General features: G+C 41.6%; 1 protein-coding gene across 1 annotated transcript; it reads right to left on the bottom strand.

Moving 5' to 3' along the window:
* Positions 1–84: 84 nt before the first annotated feature.
* TNFRSF8 (TNF receptor superfamily member 8) lies at positions 85–19,190 on the bottom strand. Its single transcript, XM_050982673.1, has 11 exons — positions 18,782–19,190; positions 12,318–12,408; positions 10,724–10,849; positions 9,545–9,700; positions 9,353–9,446; positions 8,677–8,951; positions 8,347–8,457; positions 7,756–7,803; positions 6,100–6,125; positions 4,196–4,403; positions 85–3,040 (listed from the first exon to the last, which is right to left on the bottom strand). Exons 1-11 carry the CDS (start codon positions 18,851–18,853, stop codon positions 2,796–2,798), a joined length of 1,452 nt encoding a protein of 483 aa, XP_050838630.1. The 5' UTR covers positions 18,854–19,190; the 3' UTR covers positions 85–2,795.
* Positions 19,191–23,573: the final 4,383 nt, after the last annotated feature.

Below are 23,573 nucleotides of genomic sequence, written 5' to 3'. Positions count from 1 at the left end.
CGGACCGCGGGGCTGCGCACACGGGGCTCTCGGCTGGTTTGCGGAACAAACAAACTCCACAACTCTGTGAAAGTTGTAAAGCCGGGGTGTTTATTACAGCGCTGGACTCAGTGGGAATCGATCCCTTTAACAGGACATGCGTGGCTCTGGGAACTCCAGATCCCCTTTTATCTCCCTCTCAAACACATATCCATGCAATTTCACAATAGATTCGTACATATTCATTTAATTGATTTTGCGCGACATTTGCTGCTATGTTTTTCTTTATCAGAAAGAATTCCTGGGTGATTTTGACCTTGCTTTCTGCAGCAGCCTCTCTGTTCTTCAGAGTTCAAGGGGCTGCTCCTTTATCCCTGTCCTTCGGCTGAAGCAGTTTCTTCGAGCATAGATTTTTTGCGAGGACAGTCAGAGCAAACAGCTATGTTTGCAAGCTACAGACTTAATTCAAAGATGTACATTTCACTTAAATCAAAATGGATTTCTACTCTGGAAAATTCCCACTCTGTCTCACGGCATATGTGGAGGGTCTCTTCAGCCCCACTGACAGAACACCCAGTTGGATCAGCAAAGTGCAACCCCTTCTCCCCACAGTCAAAATTACCTTTGCAGCATTCCAATATTCATTAATACTCATTAACAGCAGTCACTCGTGCGTCACATACAGACAGACTTTACTAGAAATTCTGCCCTGCTCCTGAGAAAAACCTCTAACTCACTAAGAGCTCTGTGATCTTCAAATGGCTTTCATGCAAAAGTATTTCTTCTGAGACTGAAATTATCAACAATTTAACATTTATATATCAAACAGGAAAAGCGTGACCATGGCTTAAAATCCATGTAATTTTTAATTCAGAGATTACCAGCATTATTAAACCAGCTAACTATAACACATCCAGCAGGTTGCAATGCATATGGTTCTTTTAGAAAGCTATTCCAGTAAAAAAGGTTAATTAATATACAGAGTGGAAATACACAGTTACAGTCATTGCAGAACAGCTGTGAACAATCACAGCCAGGTAAATGTGGTTATTCAGTTTGTGGATTCCCAAATTGGTGTTCTCTAAAATGAACTATGTAGTGAAGTTAAAGTAGATGTGGAAAAGGTCAACTAAAGTGACCAAGCCACTGGAGCATCAAACTTAATGAGTAATATGAAAGGATGGGACTCAACCTGGGGGCTTAGTTCAATCAAAGCTGAGATACAATCAATCACAAAAGCAACTTGGTTAAAACAGAAAAAATAAAAAGCAACTCACTGACTTCTGTAAGGCAACAGCTAATGACATTCCCTGAAATAAAGAGGGCCAGTTTCAAAGTGCTCAAAGTCCTTTACACAGTAATCTTTTGCCACAGGTGCTTATGGAGGCAGGTTGTACTTGGAGATTCAAAAGAGAGAAGAAAAACTAATGGTGATAGAAGAGAATAATAAAGGCTGAATCAAACTGTTTGACATCCTCAATCCAATGCCAGCCACACCTGCAGAGCCATGATGAATGAAAACAGCAGCTATGGTCTCCCTAACTAATCCAATCCCTTCCTGCAACTCAGGATGAAATGTTGGGCTCACACTCCAGTCTGGCCCAAAAGGTGTTTTTGTGCCCTTGTGCTCCCCCTGAGACAGAAGTCACTGCAGCTGCACCCCTGTTATTTCAGTGCTCTGATCAGGACAAAACTACACAGCAAGTAATGGGTTTTGTGGTTCCTTTTTTTGATTATTAAGACACACTTTGTCACATTGCTCATTTTCCATTGTCCTGTGCAGAAGTGTAGTCAGCACTATTACATTTTGAACAAGCAGCACAAAAGATTTAAAAATAGCATAAGCCAGGCCAGCTGGCCACCAAACAGGTTTGTTTTTAAAGGATATGCAAATCAGTGTCACCCTGATGGTTATGAACAATTCTAAAACAAGTAGATTTTAACAATGTGATAGGAAATAACTGCTGTGCCTCTTTTTCAGTAGAAAAATAGTTTCTTTTCTTCATTTCTCTTTTTACAGGCTCCACATTGGGCTTGACCCATAGTTCATCCAATAGCCAGATGCTCAGCCAGTTTGGCTTCCATCAGAAGAAGCTGTTTTGTACACTTACAAATTATTTGATGAGGTAAAAAAAAAAAATGAACTGGACTTCAAAACCTAGAAAGAATGGCCTAAAGTACAGTGGACATCAATTAATTTTATTTGCCTTCTGATTTCAGAGCCTGTGTGGCACCTTTTGATCCTAATTCCTCAAGAAACATGAAATTCACAAACTTGAGAGTTATGTTTATGCTAGGGAAACCTGAGATTATTATCATTTTCAATCAAAAATTGAAACCTTGAGTAAATGCCAGATGTTGCAAAATATATTACAAAATTGAATGTGTTGGAATAGAAACAGCATCTCTGAGTCTCAAGCTTGACTCAGAATCCTGGCCAGAATTTTCACAGCTCATAGCAGTAGCCAGACATAGATTTCAACCCATTCCTTCCCACTGAGAAAGCAAGCTGTGAAACTTCAGCTGACATCCAGATGTCCTCTAAATTCTGCAGCTTTGATTCAGATTTGTTGTCAGTATGATACTGGGGGCCAGGGAAATGGGAGTATTTGGTGTCAGCTATGAAGGGCAGCAGTTGGGATGATCCTTCCTTTGTTAGATGGAATAGGTTCCAACTCTCCCTACTGGAATGAGCTTCAGTGCTTTCCAGGAGTTCCCAATAATCCAAGGCACGGTGTGTTTGCTCCCTTGTCATGAATTCAGCCTTAGTGTCACACTGGAGGATTCTGTGTCCTCCCACACCCTCTCTGTGGGTGTCACTTCTCAGTGGCAGTGGTAGGGTGGTGAAATTCCTTTCCCTCCTCTTCCACTGGCACCATTCCATCATTGCCTGGAAAAGACTCTGTTTCCTGCTCTGGGTAGTGCATTCCCAGTTCCTCCTCTGTGCTTTCCTGGGCATCAAGGTTACTTTCACATCCTTTAGCAGCACAGTTCTTGCCACTGGGCACTTCTTTAACAGAGCCCACGATGACAGTGTCGGCCTTCATGATGTAGAGCTTTTCTGAGGAAGGAAAAAAGTAGTGCTGAGCATGGTGAGCAGTCACTGCTGCCCCACAGGTGGCTGGTTTTTCATGCACCATTTTTATTAGCACTCTGGACATTTCACATCAAGTAGATTGTGCTTCCATGGGATTAAGCCACTGAGCTAGAGGTGGAACTACACAAGAAAGACAAAGTGGAAAAGACAGAAGATATTCACAAGAATCTGTCAGAAGAAGCAGCTGATTGGGATCTAAAGAACCCAAGGTTTGTGCTCCTGCTGTTTCAAGAAACAGCACCAGGTAAAAGAAACCTCTGGGTAAAGATCAGCACTGTACAGAAGTTCTGGGTTCTTAGGACCTGCAAAGAAATTAGTGTCTTTCTAGCTGAGAATAAACTACAAAATGTTCTAAATCTTGGGTCCAGCTTGTTGTTGTACTCCTTCACAGGAAGGTGAATAAACCTTTTCAATGGCTTGCAGCACTGCACTGAATTCAGGAGGATGCTGCACATCAGACACTGCTTGGAGATATTTGGATATGGGAAATCAAATCATCACATTCACCCCAATCCATCACTCACAGTTAAAACAGGAAGGGTGTTCAGTGAGGAAAGGTCAGTTTTTGTAATATGAAAAATAACACCTTCAAAAACCTCAGAACTGGGTTTGGAAGCACTGCCAGGATGTCCCATGCAGATGTGTCTCAGGTAAGAATTCACCCCCTGTGAATGAGCTCCTTGCCTGAATTTATCTCCCACCCTGTGCCATGCTCAAAGACTTTATGGGAACACAGGGGAGATGCATTTCAAGGCATTATTATGAAACCAGAGAAGAAAATTACAGCTAAGTGCAATTCTCATTCAGTATGACAGCATCATTCATCTTCCAGCTGACATATTCCAATTTCTTCTGTAAAATCTGCATATTCCACAATGAAAAGGAGGAAGAAGGGAATTTTCTGTCAAATTCATAGTGACTAAGACAAACATGAAAAAAAGAAAGCCTTATATTCGTAGGAATAGGTATTTTTGTGTCAAAGATCTGGAGATTCAGCACAATCTTTGTTAGGAGATTTGGACACTGAAATTTATTAATAATCTTGGAATGACAGTATGTGCCATGTTTGAAAATTGGAAAAGAGAAGATGACAAAAGGAGAAAAGAAAGCAAGACTCACCAATTCTGTTATTTGTGTGGTCTCTGACTCGAGAATCCACAGGGCAGTCTGGGGCACTGCCACTGCTTGGTGTCACATCAGGCACACTCCAGTGAGGACTCTGGGCTTTTTCTGTGCTGGACACCAAGTTATTGTTGGTTTCCAAAGGAAGGGTCCTGTCAATGAGCTCCTCCTCTTCCAGCCCACTCTCAGTGGTCAGTATGATCTTCTGCCAATATAAACAGGAGAGCAGAAGTGGGGTGAGTGTAGAAACACCTTGGACATTGCAGCAGCTCCACAGAATCCTCCCGTGGCAGTCAGGATAACAGAATGTCCTTCCCAGCACTGCCACAGGGAGTGAAATGTTCCAAAGCACCCAACAGGTGTGGGAACATCAAACTAGGCTCCTGCACCACTCAAGAGCATATTTCAAAATAGTGTTTCTAAGCTGAATTCACATTTCTGATGACATTTGCAGGAATGGATCTCATTTCCACTGAAGAAAATGTGTTTTAGCTACCTCTTGGACTTTGCAAAGACCTATCATGTTCCTATGGAAGAACAGAACAGAGGCCAAATTGATTTAACTTCAAAATGCAATGTCAGATAGAAGAAACAAGCTCAGATTACCTGACACATGAAGAATTAATTACAAGCAGTTCTTTAAAAGAGGAACCAAAATCTGAGAGAGGGTAAAGGTCCTGCATCACAGTTTTCTGGTGGTTCTGATCTTCTTCTGTTTCCACAAGGTTAGGAAAGGGAAAAAAGATTTTGAAATGTGCACTTTATAAGCTTTGCTCATGTCTGACTCTCTATAGGAGCAAGAATTGAAGCCCCTCACAATTCAGGACTTAACAATTACACACTGAAATTATGACAGCTGATTGCAGTGACTGGGGAAAGCAGTGTCTTGTGTGTGTGCAGACACACAACATTTAAAAACAAACTCATTTAAAAACAAACAAAAACTAAATTAACAGTGTAAAGTCTAAAGAGTGATTTAGCAGATCTGGACATTTAAAGATAAAAAGCTTAATAAACTGAGAAGACTCAGAGAATGGAAGTGGCTGGAATTTCAGTGACAGAGGGGAAATCAAACCAAGCAGTGATGAATTCAGCAGCTTTCTGTGGACATATTGACTGCTGTTTGTCCTGAAGGAATGGCAAACCAAACCCACTGTGTGCCCACCCCACAGCCATGCCAAACCCTGCAGAGGGAAGGGGATGTGCAGGGAGAGAGAAGAAAAGCACAAATCCCATCTGTGTGACTGGAGCAGTAAGATAAAATGGGACTGACACACAGAGGTGTCCCAGAAGGAAGAAAAGGCCTTTTCATGCTGGGATTTCAGGTCTTGTCCCATGGAATGCTTAACACCAAACCAGATCCCCTCACAAGCAAGACTGGCAGCTGTGGAAGAGGTTTTACAGCAACTTCTGCAGCCAGAGAGAAGTTTGAGAAGAGGATCCATGTTCACCCCTGAAAGAATTTTCTACCAAGGCTGTTGACACAGAAACCAAGAAAGAAAGAGAAATAAGAGAAACCTGCAACTGCCTGTTCCAGTCAGCACTGTGTTTGTCTTTCCTGACCAATGAGTAAAGTGTAATCTTAGGAGTTTTGTAAGAATGATATAAAGCATGCATGCTATAGTAAAAACAGTTGGAAGCCTTCTGAAAATGGAGAGTTGCTTTGGACTGTGACTGTCTCAACTACAACAGGCAGCATCCCATTATTTAACACCCCATTAACCTCAGCTCAAGACATGAAAGTATTGAGCCCTAATACATCTCATCCCACCTAAATTATTACATATTGTACAGGGAAGTCCAAACTAAAAGGCTGGCACTTTTGAGACAGGACATTTGAAAATAACATGATTTACTCTGGCATGGAAAGTGATCTGGTTTGGAATATTGCTCACACTTACTGCACATTTGTTCACAAGATCCGAACCTGCAATGGAAAGGAAAAACATCATCAGAAGAAACCTCAAAAATATTTTATGAGGTTATTAAGAATTATTATTATTATTATTAAATAATAATAATAATAATAATAATAATAATAATAATAATAATAATAATAATAATAATAATAATAATAATAATAAATGCTCTGAAAGATCACCTAGCAATGTACTTCCTGAACCACTCCACTGCCCACCCATATGAATGATGGTTTTCTTAAAACTCAGGGCACACTGAAATGAAAACTCAGGTTCACCTCACACTCCTGAGGTGAGCCAGCAACAGGTTCCTGCCAAGACTGTGACATCCTGCTGTCCCCAAAGCCTCTTGCATCACTGTCCCCACACCACAACTGGTACCCACCTCATGAAAAAATGAACTGATCAAATTCTCTACATAAGAACAATACAAGCTTATTAAAAAGAAAAAAAAAATAATTACTTTCTACTGGATTAAGTAGTTAGGTCAGTTCATCATTGTCAGAGGATTATTAGGGGGTGGGATTTTATGCACAGTTCCATTAACAGGGAGCACTGGGCAAAGAAGAGAGGTGAGAAGGAGGGAGTGTACAGAACTTGTAGCACCATGAAGGAGATGGGCTCAGCCTTACTAATTCCATCCTGATGTGCAATCACCTTTATTTCAGAGCATCAGCTCTGTAATGCTGCACAGTAACAGATTCTATTGTGCAAGGCAAGTGAGGGAGAAAAAATTCCATTTTGAGAAAGTGAAGCTGCACACCAGAGTTTTTAAATTGTATTCCTGAATGAGTGAATGTAGAAAGCTCTGCTGTGATTAGAATAGCTCCGTCAGTGGCAGTGGAATTCTCAGAGGGGATCAGCTAAATGGGTAAAATGTTTGCACTTGATGGGATCTGGGCAGGTTTTTTTCTGAACACATCTCCCATATTTGATTGAGACCTATCTGGAGTTTTCCAGCAGGGACACATCACCCAGCCCTCAGCAGCAGTGGGAACAAAGTGCCATCTGCTGGCACCTGCCCACAGCCAGCGTGTCCCTCCTGCTCAGGAGGAGCAGCACTGGCCTCCTGCGGCCAGCAGGGACATTCATGGGACAGGAGAAGCTTCCACTTTTTATAAAACTCTATAAAATTCAAATTCTACATTAAGCTATCTGTAGTAGATATTTTTGCTGCCAACGAAGGAGAGGAATGATGAGGAGGAGTCCCTCTTATCAGAAGGCTAATTAATTACTTTATTCCACTCTATTATTCTATATAATATTACACTGTGTTACATTACATCTAAACTGAATCTGCCAAGCACTGCCCAGCATCTCGTGACTGTCAGTGACAGTCCCAACACACTCACACACCTGGACTTAATTGGTCAGTGAATCAAAACACTCACACAGAATCCAATTATCAATTCCCTTCAGGTAACTGATCAATTCCCTTCAGGTAAACAATCTCCACATTGCATTCCACCCGTGAGCAAACACAGGCGCAGCAAATGAGACGAGAATTGTTTTTCCTTTCTCTGAGGTTCAGAGAATGTGAAACCCAGAAATATCCTTGGGAAGAATTGTGCCTTGCTTTTCTCTGTGAGGAAAAGAAATTGTGGCTGTGCTTTTCTCTCTGGCCCCTCAGTCACTCACCTGGAGACTTGAGCACGTATTTGTGTGCGATGACCGAGTGCAGGTGTGCTGGGGAAAGAAACTTTCATTTAGTCCAACTCACCACGGAGCCTGAGGGCTCCAACAGCTTCACCACTCCCACAGATCTACAACCAACCTACAAGGGGCACACCCTGCTTTCTATGAAAGAGGGAATGTGGTTCTGCAGACACACCCCCCATGGAACTCCAGGCAAAGCTATGGGGAGTCAGTGTCAGGAAAAATCACCTTCCTCTCATGCTCAAAGCCCAGTTCTGTTCCCAGAACCAAAAACTACACACACTACACTTCAGGTGTCATTTAATACTAATGTCTGTGCTGAGGGAAGAAACAGCTAGTTACCTTTCCCCCTCTTGTAGGTCACCCACCTGCCTCCCTCCCTAAATTCACAGCTGCTTCCATCTTTCATGATCTCCAACATCCTGTGTGAGCAGCTTGCCTTAAACCCTTATCTGGCCTGTAGAGAACATTCTCTTCCCCAATGACCTCCACAAATATCCCCATATTGGAGTTTCCCCTCTGCTGTTTGGCAGATCCAGCAGCACATCACCAGTTACACCTTGAAACACTCACGCTTTCTCCTGAGGACCAGGATCCTCTTCTTGCAAACCTTCCATTTCCAAAACACCAGCATGGCCCCAAGAAGCACTGCCAGGGAGAGAACCACTGCCCAAAGCACCAGACCTGCAGCACAGAGAGGGAGCACAGCTCAGGCTGGGAAAAGGCAGAGAGAAAGCCCTGAGTAGATCTACCCTGAGTAGATCCATGTGTTTGCACATAGGACCAGAGGCACCATTTCACAACTCAGAGGGGATTTGCAGGAAGTTCCCACATAAAAATTGTGTTTACCAAAGATACTTCCAAGTAAAAAGTGCTGGAGAGAGTGAATGCTGTGTCTGTTACCTCCTGTTGCCATCTCCCCCTTGGCTGAGGTTGGAGCCTGAGCTTCCTCCTCTGGAGTTGAACTGGGATTCTCAGTTGCTGTGACACTTAGAAGGTCACCACTGGCAGAGGTCACCAGGTTCTCCTTCAGCATCCTCAGGTCAAAGTTCTTTGTCTCATTGCTGAATCTGATGGACAAAGTGCTTGGGGTGAGGTAGGTGGGCAGCTGCTCCAGGCAAACTTGATCGTGTGTAGCATTTCCTTTCCTCAGCATTACTTTGTTCAACTTGGCACAGCTGGGTGTGGAAAAGAACAGGTACAAGGCACTCGTGTTTTCCATGTGACAAACATCCCCATGGCCATTTTTGTGCCAACCACAATTATTGCTTTCTGTGTAAAAGTCATTATTCTTCTCCTCCCTGTGGCATTAATTCTTAGCCTGGATGCAAAGCTCCTACTCACACAGGTGTGCAATTCCACTGTACTTGGTAAACTAAACATGAGGCAAGCAGGATTCCTCCCTTCCCCTTCCCCTTCCCCTTCCCCTTCCCCTTCCCCTTCCCCTTCCCCTTCCCCCATAGTGATTCCCTTGCTTCTAAGATGAATTTGAGCACTTTGCACCAGAAGTGACAAACCCTATTTCATCACTCATTAATTCCACTAATTAGCCAGTCCCATTAAAGAAGCACAGACTTACTTGGTGTGGGGTTTGCAGGTGTCTGTGCTGGAGCTTTGATCAGAGAAGGTCCCAGGAGGGCACTCTTCACAAGTCACATCGTTTGTTGAGGTGCCTGAATAAAAACCACGAGTGAGGACCAAATAAAATGCATCAGGTGCAGGCTTCTGGCCAGGGCCAGGAAAGGTGAGGTGCACAGGTGGGAGTTCCTACCCCTGGTTTTGACCCCAAAGCCAGGCCTGCAGGCAGAGTGCTGCTGGCAGCGGGAGCAGCTGTCCACCACGGGCAGCTGGCAGAAGAGGCCGGGCCGGCACTCGCACACGCGGCTGGAGCTGAGGGAGCACGGCTGCTTCTCCACCAGGTCCAGCTCTGGGGACAACAAACACACACAGGGACACAGGAGCACCTGGAGGGAAATGTAAACTGGGCCAAAGCTGAACAGCACCAGCTCCAAGGGTCAGGAAGCAGGACAAGGTGCTGTCTCTTGTCACTGTCATAATTTCTGAAAACTCCCTTGGCCAGGATTTCTTCTCCTGGGAAGCTGAGAGGCTTCAGAGAAGAATGAAACCAATAATTATCTGATTGCTTCTCCTTGTTTTGCTGCTTTGGAATGTGGTCTGGAGATTGTTTACAAGCAGGTGAATGTTTGATTAGTTTCACGTAAATTGTTTTAACTTGATAACCAATCACCAGCCAGCTGTGTCGAGGCTCTGAGGAGTCAGGAGTTGTTATTCATTCTCATTAAGCCTTCTGTAAGTGTCCTTACAGAATATTCTCTATTTCTTTAGTACTTCTTTAGTATAGTTTTAGTATAGCAGGATATGATATAATATGATATAATGTAATGTAATTAGTATAATGTGATATGATATAATGTGATATGATATGATTACATTGTGATAATATAATATAATATAATATAATATAATATAATATAATATACATATAATATAATATAATATAATATAATATAATATACTATAATATACTATAATATCACTATAATATAATATATATAATCATATAATATAATATAATATAATCAGCCTTCTGAGAACATGGAGTCAGATTCATCTCTTCCCTTGTCCTAGAAACCTCACAAAGACCACAATGAATAATTAGAGAAGCCTGTAGGTAATAGCTTCTAATATGAGACAGAAAGCAGAAACCAGACTGGGATAGCACTGGAGGGAGAATTTTTAGGTAGTCAGTCCCAGGTGACACTGGCAGTAACATGGATTATGTACAAGGAAACATTCTGCTGTCTAACTCAGTAACCAAGGATGGATAATTTTGCTGTGGAAATTCTAAAGGAATAAAATACAAATTAAGTGTAAATAAAATATACAGAGAGGGAATGTGACTGTGAGGTATGTGTGGAGAAAAGCAAACCTTTTGAGCATGACACACAGGCATCACATTGTGGCTTTTTGAATTTATTGTTCAAATACTGCTCAGGTCCACATGTCATGCAGTCTGCAGCTGGGTCCCGAGGACATGCTTTCTTTTTAACATAGCCTGGAGGGAAAAAAAACACCAAAATATACAAGATACCTATTCAAAATGGGCAGAAAACCATCCTGAAATGGTCTTGTTTACCCGTTAGACTCAGTACCACAGCCTTCTCTTAGTTATTTGGTTTCTCTGGGACACTTTTGCCTTTCCCAGCCAAGTGTTAAGGAGAAGGGCCAATAATCCCAGCTGGAATGGACTGCTGTGGAATGGGCAGTGACAAGAGATCAGCTGGCAGAAAAGACAACCAAGGCTGCAGGAGGGACATTGTCCTGCCTCTAGCAGGGTCCCAGGGAACTGGGCTTCCTGTTTCCTTCTTTTCTTCATTTGATTAAAAAGGCTTTTAGAAAAGCTCCTCTTTCTTTGCAGTGAGCAGCTGAGTCAGCAGCAGATATGAACAGGTTACAGCTTGAAGGAGGAGTGGATGATTAATGTGGAACAGGATTCCTGTAACTTTTATTGTGGAGGAGTGCAGGACTGGCATGGGGATGTAGCAATAAAGAATCAGCAAAGGTGAACTCACTACAGCCTGGTGTAAATCAGGTCTCTGCTTCTCACCCAGCCTTACTATGACACCCCTCATGACAGGAGCTTGGGTTTTGAAGAAGAAAAGAGCTTTTCTTGGGATTGTCAAAGTCACATCCCCAGCCATTTTTTTTTTTCTTTTATTGGTCCATTTTCTCCATCCCTTGCTCTGGTTTACATATCCAGCTTCTGAAGGACTCTAGTGGTGTGCCCAGCAGCACAGGATGTCCCAGTGGGAATCCTGATGGAACTGGATGCAAACACAAACCCTGGATGCAATCAAACACCAAATCCTCTGGAACATCAGATCACAAATGCAGGTCAGAAATTTCCTTTAAGAAAAACGAAAGAAAAAGCCTTCTGCCAAAGACACAGATGGTGGTGAATGAAATACCCACCCACTGAGGGGGTTTTGGCCAGTGGGGCAGTTTCAGACATTTCCAGAGCTCGTGTCTCACCAAGGTGTTTCCTGTTGCTGACCTTACGTGCCTCTGAGTCACAGCCACTCTAGCACAGCAGAATGTGTCCCTGACAAGGGCCTGGTTCCTCCCTCCTGTGAGACACTTTCCAAACTGGTGTGACTGTGAGAATAATGTCAGATTTTCCATACCTTCATTTTATATTTTTTTATCTCTGAGAAGAAACTCATTTAGCCTAATTTCAGTGTGCTAATTCACACCCAGGGGCAAGTTTGAAATGAATTATTTGACCTGGCTACATCAATGTCAAGTGAAGGGATAAAACCCCTTAAAAATTCTGTCTCTTTATCTGGTTTGCATGGAGTGCACAGGAGCAGGACAGTGGAGAAGAGATTCACATCTGAGCCACATTAGAGAGTGATTCATGGAACTGCCCCTTTCTTCAGGGACAAAACACAGCTCTGCAGATGCTCAGGGTTCCTCCTGTCTCCATGTAAATGATATGATTATAAACTGAATTCTAAACATACCTGAGGGACACTGGTAACAGCAGTTTTGTGAGGTTTCATCATAGAACCAATTCTCTAGTGTATCACAGGAATGAGGTGGGGTTAATGATGTCTAGAAGTTGAAAGAGACAAAAGACACAATTAGAAAACAATTAATTCTGTACTAGAGCAGGTCCCAATGCCTGTCTCAAGCAATGGTGGTTGCAGATGGAAAGGAAAAGCCCACAGTTTTTTGAAAATTCAAGTATTCCCAAAGCAACTAAATTATTGTCTGCATTCCCTTTAGAAACATTGCAGCAGTTAGCAAAAAAAAAAAATTACTGTCCTAAAATAAAAAAAATCTTTAAAAAGTACTGTCCTAAAATTAAAAAGTATTTTTAAAAAATTACTGCCCTAAAATGATTTCATGCTAATTGGAGCTAAGGATTTGGTGTAACCCACAGAGGTCTTTTCTGTCTGCAGTATCCAAGTTTTCTGTTACTTATGCAGTCACACTGTTTAAATTAAACAACCTAAGAGTGCATTATAAACCAATAAATCATTTCACTTATCGTTTAGGGATAAATCCTGCAAGAGGACTTTGCCTTGAAAAGAATGCTGCAAATACTCCCATGATGAAGCCCTTATTCAAAGAACTAATCCCACTTCTGTTGTGAGTGAAGCTTTTCAGAAATAACCTTTCATCACCATAAAACCAATGTTTATTTAGTTCTTAAAAAAAACCCCATACAATAGTTTTGATATTAGCTTACAAAATGAGACCCAGCTACAACTTGTAACAAGAAGCACATAATAAGATTTAGTTTTTGTATGGCTGGGCCACTGCATGCTCTGGGAAATTACAGTGCTGCAAGTGTTCTGATGAGAAAATCTGATTTTTGCACTTGGCATCTCCCTAAAGAATCCCCTAAAAATGTTGTTATCTGAAATTCATTTTTAGCATTTACTACAAGGAATGAATAGTGATTTTTTTTTTTTGTGGGGGGGATTGGGGTTTTTTTGTTAAGAATTGATAAATCCCCTGGAGATTTTCCCACACGATACTGGTAGAGCAGTTAAATATTTCAGAAACTCTACATCTCACTTGCTGCCAGTGAATTTCCCACTGGTCTCTGAAATAATACTCGATGTCACCTTTGTGCACTGTGCAGGATTTCACTGCCTAACTCATTTCACAGCCTGTTCTCATAGTTAATATACACAAAAATATAAAAATTATGTCATTTCCATCAGAAAACAGGAGCTTTCAGTCAAGGAGGAAATTAACAGAAGAAATAGAAACACATGGAAACCATGAAATTTCATCCAAGTCCAGTAAGAGAAGTGGGAGCTGTGACACATCCCTGCCCTGTGACCCCTGGGCTGCCCTACTCACATTTTGCAGCTGCCTGCAGAGGCCAGAGCAGGAGTTTCTGCCTGCCCAGCCTGACTCAGACACCTCTGCCAAGGTGCACCTGGGGCTCTCCTGCTCTGGGGAGGAAACCCTAGAGGGGAGGAGAAGGAAGTGGTGTCTCCTCATCATGTCTGGCACATTCACATTCTCTGATAAAATCCCTTCTCCCAGGGCTTTTCTCCTGGGAAGCTGAGAAGCCTCAGAGAAAAGGAAAACAATTCTGATCTCATTTGCTTCTCCTGTGCTGTGCTGATGTGGAATGTGTTTGGAGATTGTTCACCCACAGGTGATTGTTCCATTGCATTCTGCTGGGAGTTGTTTTCACTCTTTGACAATTTCAGAAATAACCTTTCATCACTACATAACCAATATTGTTGTGTCGGGACACTGGAAAGAGTCACAAGTTTTCATTATTATCTTTTATCCTTCTGTAAGTATCCTTTCTGCACTTTTTAATATTGCATAGTATTTTTTAATATAATATAGTACCATAAAGTAATAAATCAGCCTTCTGAGAACATGGAGTCAGATGCATCATTCCCCTCCTCTGCCAGGGCCCCTACAAATACAACACTCAAATACAACACTCACCTGAGTGTGCACTCAAATACAACACTCACCTGAGTGTGCAGGGGTGCCCTGGCCACGCAGACACTCCCAGAAATTAGCAGGCACCACACAAAGGTCAGTCCTGAGTTGTTTAGTGAATTAACTGTTTCTATAGAGAAAATTCAAGAAGCAATAGCATCCTGGCTGTGGCTGACTCAGCCTGGATTGGTTTCTCTGCAAGAGCTCTGGGAAGTCACCACAAATACCTAAGTTTTTCTTCCTGGTTCTCCTGGGCAACCAACTCTGGCTGCAAATGAAGCTGAATTTTAAACAAGAGTACAAACCCTTGAATTATTGAATTACTAATGCAGCACATAAGCTTACAGTGTATTTAATTGTCTGGTTTGGGATTTAAATAAAAGAATAGTGTTTGTGTAAAAATGTGAGAGAACTTTTCTAAATGTGTGAGAGCTTTTTTTAAAAGTCACCATGCCAAGAATATGAAAATCAGGAGTTTGGTATCAGATTCTGCTCCTAGTTCCAACAGTGCACATTCTGATGATGGATTTGACCTGATGGGAGTGCAGTGATAAATCACTGCACAAACTAGGCTTTCATACTGAACAGATGATGCAGATGCAGAGATGAAAAAGTGCCCAAGTTTATTTTCCCCCTTTCCACGGGAGGGCAGCTCTGCTCTACAGCCACCCACATCACCCAGCTCATCCCTGGCTCCTCCTCAAGTGCTGCTGCCAAGTGTCCAGCAACAAGCACAGCTTTGTGGCCACCTGCACTGTTACTGAGCCAAGCCCAAGGTGCTCTGCTGTGAAAGAACACCTCTCACTTACTGTGAAAATGCAGATTTTATGATTGGCTTTTCACAAATATTAAAAGGAATATTATATGTGTTGTGTTAGAAAGTTATGCTGTGTTAATTTTCTTAAGTAGTGTGTTAAATATAGTTCTAGGTTATAACATAATGTTAAAATAGCAACTATACTATGTGAGATACTTTTTTTAAAAGAGAGGAATGAGGTACTTCTACTGAGCTAGCAGCCACAGGACACCTGAATCTTTCAGAGAAAGAGAATTTATTGCCCCATTATCAGAAGAAATGAACTTCTTCCTGCCTCACTCAGCCCTGCAGACGCCGTCAGGATTCAGAGGAAGGAGCTGACACTGCCCAGACAGAATCCTGTGTGTGAATGGAATTGATGCACCATGGATGAGGTGTGTGAATATGCAACAGGCTGTTGTTTTTAAGGGTTAATCCTCTGTTAATGTGGGTCCTTTTTTGGGACTTATTTTGCCCAGAAAGAGGTACCTGGACTGTCCCTAACTCTTTGTTTTTATTGTCTCATATTGTCCTAATCCTAATTGTCCAAATTATTATTACTCTCATTATATTACTATTTTTATAACTATTTTATTGCTATTAAACTTTTAAAATTTTAAAAACAAGTGATTGGGGTTTTTCACAATTACCCCATCTCTAAATCAAAACAAACTTAATCCAACAGAAATTCATTTTAACAAATCACAGCAGGATGTCTGTGACTGGGAAACCACCTTCTGAAGGCCCCATCACATCCAATCCAGAAGCAAAATGCCTGTAAGTCAGCATCTGTTCAGTAGAGGTGTTTCATGAGCATAAAAATTAGTAGAGATCCTTTCAGTGATAAATAACATTCATGTCAATGCTCGGCATCAGTCACCATGCCCCCACCCTTGTCATCTTTTCCCCTCCAAATTCTAAAGCTGTTGGACTCCTAATGGGACCTGCAGCAGCAACACAATGATGCAAAGTTCTGCTCTGAACTCAGCAGGAAGGTTGGTCCCCAGCACTCCCTAAGGGGTCAGTGAAGAAGCACCAGTTTTATTGCAATAATATCTGCAATTGACATTAGAACTTAGATTTCTGTTTGTAAATGTGTATTATAAAAAAATCCTTTAACATTAACCCCAGCAACCCCCTCCTCTAAGGGGTCAATGAAGAAGCACCAGTTTTATTTCATTAATATCTGCCATTGTCATTAGAACTTAGAATTCTGTTTGTAAATGTGCATTACACAAACCCTTTTAACCCTTTAACACTGACCCCAGCACCCGCTCCTCTAAGGGGTCAATGAAGAAGCACCACTTTTATTGCAATAACATCTGAAACTGTCATTACAACTTAGATTTCTGTTTGTAAATGTGTATTTTAAAAATCCCTTTAACATTCCAAGATCCCACACGTACTGGAGTAAGGCACGTGGCTGTGGTGGGCAGTGGGTCTTTATCCCTCTCTCTGACTTTCTCTTCAAGTAAAGGCTTTGGATTTAGCAGGAGCTGGAACACATCTTGTGAAAGGAAAGATGACAATTCCTACCTGCTTGGACTGCTCTGGGACAGCAAGAACTGCTTCAGAGCTTTCAGTCACTCAGCAAGTCAATGATTTTTTTTTCTTTTCTGAATGCACTGCGGATCAAGGACCAATTAAATAAAGCAAACATACAGATCAAAAGTATTTGGGTTTTTCAGCATTTGCTTGAGAGAATTTGTTTTAGGAAATAGGTTTTTACAGCTCTTCTGACTTTCTACAAAAATGTTTGCTATTCCAATTTAAATAATGGAGTTGTAAAGGTGGTGCTGAATTCAGTGGCTACTCTGCAATTCAGTCAGGACAAGGTTTGACTCATTTATTTATGGTTTTTTGAACTCATATGAGAAAAAGTGACTGTGAGGCAGAGTAAGAAATCGGGCTGGCTACAAATGAGCTGTAAGTCAGGAAGAAAGCAAATTACCGTAAAAAAGAAAAGAAATCTACCAGCAGTGGCTATTCTAGAACTGACTAATACTGCGGCAAAACAGTTAACTGCCTGTCAAGCCTCTATCCAAATTGTGACTGCACAGAAAAAGCTGATAATCTACAGCTTCAAGTAGCCAAGCTTCATTTGCTTGATAGCAAAGACATTATCAACCAGTGACAGTTCTCTGAATATCAAAACAAAACCCAAAGTGTGGACTGAGCTAAGATAGAACATGGTTTAAAAATATGACCACTAAACAGTGACTTGCTCACATTAGAAAGCATCAGTTGTACTCCTTTTGCAGTAAGAGCAAATATTGCTGCAAGAGAGGCAGTGCAGCACAGTGCAAAGGCAGTTCCTCATCCCTGCAATGTCTGTGATAATTTTACAGTGAATCTGAATATTGGCAATGAGTATCAGAAAACCAATTTTCTCCCTACCCCATTCATTTTGTGAACAAACCACCAAAAGTGATGTCAAAGAGAAAGAATATAATGTTTTTGTTTCCATTGGCTTTCCTCCTAAAGCAGTCTGCATTCAGCACACTGGACAAGCTGACCTGAATTCCTCTGGTGAGCAAGGATTGCAGACTCCAGCCCCACAGAACACTTTTCCCTCTGTGTCTCAGGAAGGAGACAGTGGCAGGACAGATAACATGGGGAAAGTAAACCCAACTTGCAATGTGGGAGGGGAAATTACAACTGAAGACACAAGAGCAAACTCCCACTCCTACCAAAAGAACCAGGGGGATCTTTTTCAAATGTCTGTGAAGGGGGTACAGAACTTGGTTATTTACAGAGATTTCACTGGAGTCAGTGTCTTGTAAAAAACTCTGGCAGCCCAAGTGATGTGCTGGATTTTTCATGTACTGTGCTCCAGGTGTTTTAGGCTAATACCTGCTTGTATTTCCCCTGTAAGGGAATGTAGCTCATTGCTGATCCAACACTCCATGCAAACACCTGTTCAGCTTCACCTGGGCAGCCTCTCTGTGCCTGACCTTTCTGCTTTTAAATGTGAATTTTTCAGTGTCAGTCAGGGAAATCACCTGGATTTATGCCAGGTGCTGAGGGCTCAGTGCCACATGATCCACGGGAGGAGGGGACAAGTGGCAGTGTGTGGGTGCAAGCAAACCCACAAGAGCTGATATGATCAGAACAGGGAGCTGGAGTGCATCTACAGCATCAGCTGAGTGCAGCTAGTGGGTTGTGTCTATTTGAAGTGATTTTTGATTCAGAAATAGTAGTGGATTGATGAGGAAGTCAGTGTCAGTAGGGTGGGGGGTGTAAAGGAAAAGCTCTGTTATTGTTTAGCCTCTACACCTTTCAATTCACCTCTCCTGACTTCCATCAGCAGAGTGGGCAGCAGCCTCTGAACCAAGCTCTGCAAGGAATGTGCCTGTCACTGAGCACACAGGCAAAAATCAAACCCCCAGCCCATGAAACCTTCCCTCAGTCCCTGGCTGTGATGTGCCTGGAGCTGCAGCAGCTCCTGCAGGGCCAACAAGATGCAGATCCCAGCTCACATCCCCCACTCCTGCCTGTAAAGATCCCAGGCAGGGCAAATTCCCCTGGCTGCTCTGCTTCATGCCTTTATCTCCTGAGAGCTCTGCTCACCACCTTTAACCCAGGGTGCTGCACCAGCCCTGCCTCTGTGGGCACCCACCCCAGCACCCAGCTGAAGGGCAGGGTGGCTCTGCAGCCCCAGGTGCCCCAGCCCTCACCAGGCAGGATCCTGGTGTCCCCCTGCCTTACCTGAGGGGTTGTCTGGATGTCCTGGAGCAGCAGCAGGAGCCCCAGTGCCAGAGGCAGGCTGCAGGCAGCCATCTGAGCAGGGGTTAAATGTCCCTGGCTGCCAGCACTGCAGGTGACACAGATGGGCTGTCCCTTCTGGAGGCTGAGACCCTTCCACAGTCCCACCAAGTCATGCTCCTTGCCTGTTCCTTCAGTCCAGAGACATTCCAGCTCAAGGCAAGCAGGCTTTGAGCCTCAGTTGAGCTGAGGAAACAATTTAGAAGGAAGGGAGGAGGGGGGTTGCCCCAAAAGAGAAAAAGTAAAAATAGAACAAAACAAAACTGCCTCAATGCCTAGTCCTGGTGCTGTCAGTTTCTGCCAGTCGGTTGTGAGAGTCAAAGTTGTCACCCAAGGCACAGGGCTGGCTGTGCACAGGCTCCTGAGTCATCTGTGCTGCCCTCTGAGAGCACTTCACCACCCCAAAGCCTTGGCCAGGCACAAGTCCAAGCCCTGCCCCATCCAGCAGTCACTTTTTCAAGAGTTGCAACCGAGCCTCAAGGAAGTTCCCAGTTAGAAACTCTAATTCTTTCAGCACAGTCATTCCACTCCTGTTTGGATGAGTGGGTGAAGACTCACAATCAACCATGGTGACTCCTCTGAGATTTTGGCTTTACACATTGCCACTTCAAATACCAACATACTGCAGACCTTCCCCTTGAGAAAGCTTCCCTTTCCTCCAATCCCAGGAGAAACTAATAATTCCTGTTGATCCTTAAGACTGTACTCATCATTTCACTCACTTTCAGTTGTTACTCTGGATGGTTTTTGTTCTGATGCCTGGAAATGTTTCAGTTGGTTGAAGATGTCATGAAGCCTCCTTATCTGTCCTAGAAGTACAGTCAAAAGTGAGGGTTAGCCACTTCAAAAAGGCCAAGTGCCTTGAAAACCCTCTGAGGTACACAGGAAAATAATGACAATTTGAATTCTCACACCTCTGGGTTTTTTCTTTGCTTCGTACCCTTATCAACAACAACAAAAGAAATGAGAAAAATACTGAAAGTCAGATAAATTATTATTATTTTACTAAAGATCCACAGCCACCTCGCTGCCATCACCACCAAGCACCAAAGATGAGCATTCCACAGGGACCCTGTGTAAAAATTTTCATCTCACAGCTGCAACAATTTTAATTACCTCAATTTCTTTCTCCAGAATTCCATGACAAAAGCCCAGGCATTTTCAGCACCCTGCCCAGGGTGTGTGTGACACACAGTGCATCTCCTTCACTCTGCCAGGGCACTGCTCAGTTTCTAAGCTCTCTTAACTACAGAGCTCTTGGGGTAGAAATGCCTTATAGGTCTAGAGACAATTAATAATTCCAAATTATTACATTCTTGATTTTCCTAATTAAGTAATGGGCTAGAACACACCTTAATCTTCTGTAGTAATATGAAATTAGGCAATTATCCCAAATTATTAAGTTTGAAACTCCAAATAAATTATTATTATTATTATAAATAAAAGGTGGTCAGGACAATTGATGAGATCTGTTTGTATTTTTTCCCTCTCTTCTGTGTTTTATTCCCTCTTATCAGGTCCTATCCAAGCTTTTCTAGCTAAAGGACAGGCACCAACACCAGAGAACCTGGAAGGTTTAAATTACACTGCTGAAGTCAAAGTATCTGATGCAACAATTACTGATGTGAGTACAAAAATCTGGGTGTAAAAGACTTTTCCAGAAGTGGCACCAGGGACAGTTTTCTGGCCTGTTTTCCATAGGAAAACTGAAACAAGCATAGCAAGCATTTTTATATTTATGTCTCTTCATTCCCTGTTAATGAATGCTATCAATAATTTTTTAACCCATTGGATAACTTCATTCAAATTTGTCTGAGAGGGCAATGCCATTAAGTTTTACAAAGATTCATGGAACAAGATGATCTTGGATAAAGGGACAAGTGGCTCGTGGCACTCACTGAGGGAAAGGCTCCAGGTGCTCCTGAGAAGAAAAACTCCACTTACACATCCAAAGTGAACCCGGACTTCCCAGCTGCCCTTCTTCCTTGAACTTCTTAATCATTTTCAGTTCTTTCTTGATTGAACTAGATATTTAAAAGGATAGGAAGTAGAAAGTGCTTATTGTTGCTGCTGGCTTTTCAGAAAGGCTGTTACATGACAAAATGTTATTACAAGTGTGTAATAAAAGCAACACCAATAAAGAGGGTGAAGAGGCTGCTCCACAGGAACATCAGAGCCTGTGAGCATTTCCAAGTGAATGCACTTTTTCAGACTTGGTGTATTTTGATTTCAAATACAACAAAAGGGGCTTTCCAAAAGAAGCCCTATCAGTAACTGGAAGAAGCACCTCCATTTTATAACAAACCCACGCTACTGTTCTCTACATGCTGGCTCCATTTCCTAGAAAATAACCTCCCCTGTTAATAGGAAAAATCCCCACAGGACAAATAGAAGCAAATAACCAACCCCTCATTCTCTGGTCTCCCATCATAGGACAATGTCTGCCAGGAAAAAAGGGGAAGCCCCTGTGAGCATGCTGTTATTATTTATAATGTTTATTTATTACACATATCTGTCTCTGACACCTGGATCACTTTTTGCTTTAGGTGTTGAAGGTAGTGATGCCCTCATTCAAGCTTTCTTGGCATTTTCTATTTTAATTCAACAAACCCTGTAAGTCAGGGGTTGTTCAAATGCCACTTGGTACCTGGAGCAAGAGAATGCAGAGACCCAACTATGCCAGAAGGGAAAGTCTCCACCACGTGCCCAAAACATCCCTTCAGCAATGTCTGTTCTGTGTGCTCTAACAGTGAGAGCCTGGCAGCAATGGAATACTCCAGAAGGATCACTGGTGCACACATTCTCAAGCAAAACTACTCATGACATTTTCTGATTTTGAAACAGCTCATGTTGTACTTTTACCATGGTTTCTTCTGCTTTTAAATATGTATGTTCAGTTAATATATATCTAGCTGTGTAAGAGGGGAAAGAAACCACCAAGAGAGGTGTCATCTCTAAACTTGTGACAGATAAAAGAGACCATGAAATTTAAAAGGATACATATTAAAATACCCTTGTCTAAAATCTGTATTTCAGTGTCTGTCAGTGTTGCTATTCAGAGTGATGCCAATTTTTGCCTTTATATATTGTCTATATTCTTTACATATATATTTGTAGCTCTGTAGCCTATTATTGTATTCAAAGCTAGTTTTACCCACTCTCTTAGAAAGAAAAAATGAATTCCCTAGGGCTCCAAGCCCTGGGGATCCAAGGTTTGGCTCTCTGAGACACATTTTCAGAAAGAAAATTTAGCTCCTTTTTAAGAGGGTGGAGGGTTTCAGAAAAGGGTAGAAGCAGGGAGGAGTTACTTCATCACCCATGCCTCTAACTGGGGATTCTTGTCAGTGATGATGATCAAATAAAATAAAATAAACAAATAAAAATGGTATCTGCTTTATGCTACATGTGCATCTTTGGCCCTTTGCATCAAGTGTTCTGTGTGCTATGAGGATCTTTATAAAGGATAATCTTTATCTAGAAGGATCTATCTATCTATCTATCTATCTATCTATCTATAAGGATCTATCTATCATCTATCTATCTATCTATCTATCTATCTATCTATCTATCTATCTATCTATCTGGATAACCTTGTAAAGGATAATATAAAGAATCAGATAAAGAACAGATCAAACACTGCCAGAGCTTGAAACTTCAAGAGGAGCCCCAGGAGTACAGAAGACAGGGCTGGTTGAGATACACACTACATGCCTTGGGGTACAAATTAAAAAAGAGAAGAGAAATTAAGGTGTTTCCTGCAATGAGAAGTGCAGAGAACCTCAAGTTTAAAAGAATGAAAGCAAGAAATGAAGAAAGGAAGAAAGCCAAGAATTATTTTCTTGCTGCCTTTCTTGATCTATTTAAGCATTTTAGCCATCAGAGAGCTCTGTGCCTGGATAGTGACACTGTGGAAACAACACACAGAATCTCAATGGTTTTATATATACTGAACCTCTCAGTAACTATATGTATAAAATAAATAAATGTATATTAAAAATTTAATATCTAATATCTATAATATATAAATATATATTTAAATAGAAATAAATTATATATTATGCATTTATATATTACATATATTCAATATATATTTATTTTGTATATATATTTTATATATATACTGAACTTCTCAGTAAATATATATATTAAAATGTATAAAATAATATCATATATAATATCTATATAATCTATATATAATATAAATATATAATATATAATATATATTTTGTATATTTTTATTTATTATTTTTATATATTTTTAATATATATATACTGAACTTCTCAGTAAATCTTTCCACAGCCCCAGAGAACAGACAGGAGGGAGAGCAGCACTGGAGCAATGGGATCTCACTAAGATCCATCACACAGCCACTCACTGTGGTTTGAACTGGCTGTAGCTAACACAGTATTTGAAATCACACATGGAAGAAACAGAACCTCATTTATGCCACAGATTGACAAAATTCTGTCCCTCTCTGCCACTCTGGTACTGATATTTATTTGGTGACCCCTACACTTCTCATTCTTAGTATGAATTTGTCAATCCATTTAATTATGTCACTTTAATGGATGAAATACACTGCAGGTACTCTCGAGAACATGATCTGAGAGCTGTCCTGATTCAGCATTTCCCTCAGTATATTTCTCCATTGTGATCAACAATGAAGATGGTTTAAAGCTCTTGTTGCACACTTGTTAAAATGTAGCAATGGCTTAAATCAGGAAAAAAAGGTTA

This window comes from Serinus canaria, chromosome 21 (assembly GCF_022539315.1).
Source record: "Serinus canaria isolate serCan28SL12 chromosome 21, serCan2020, whole genome shotgun sequence".
Taxonomy (NCBI): Eukaryota; Metazoa; Chordata; class Aves; order Passeriformes; family Fringillidae; genus Serinus; species Serinus canaria.
Note: the sequence above shows the minus strand (reverse complement) of the source record. Positions and strands in the feature narration are given on the sequence as shown.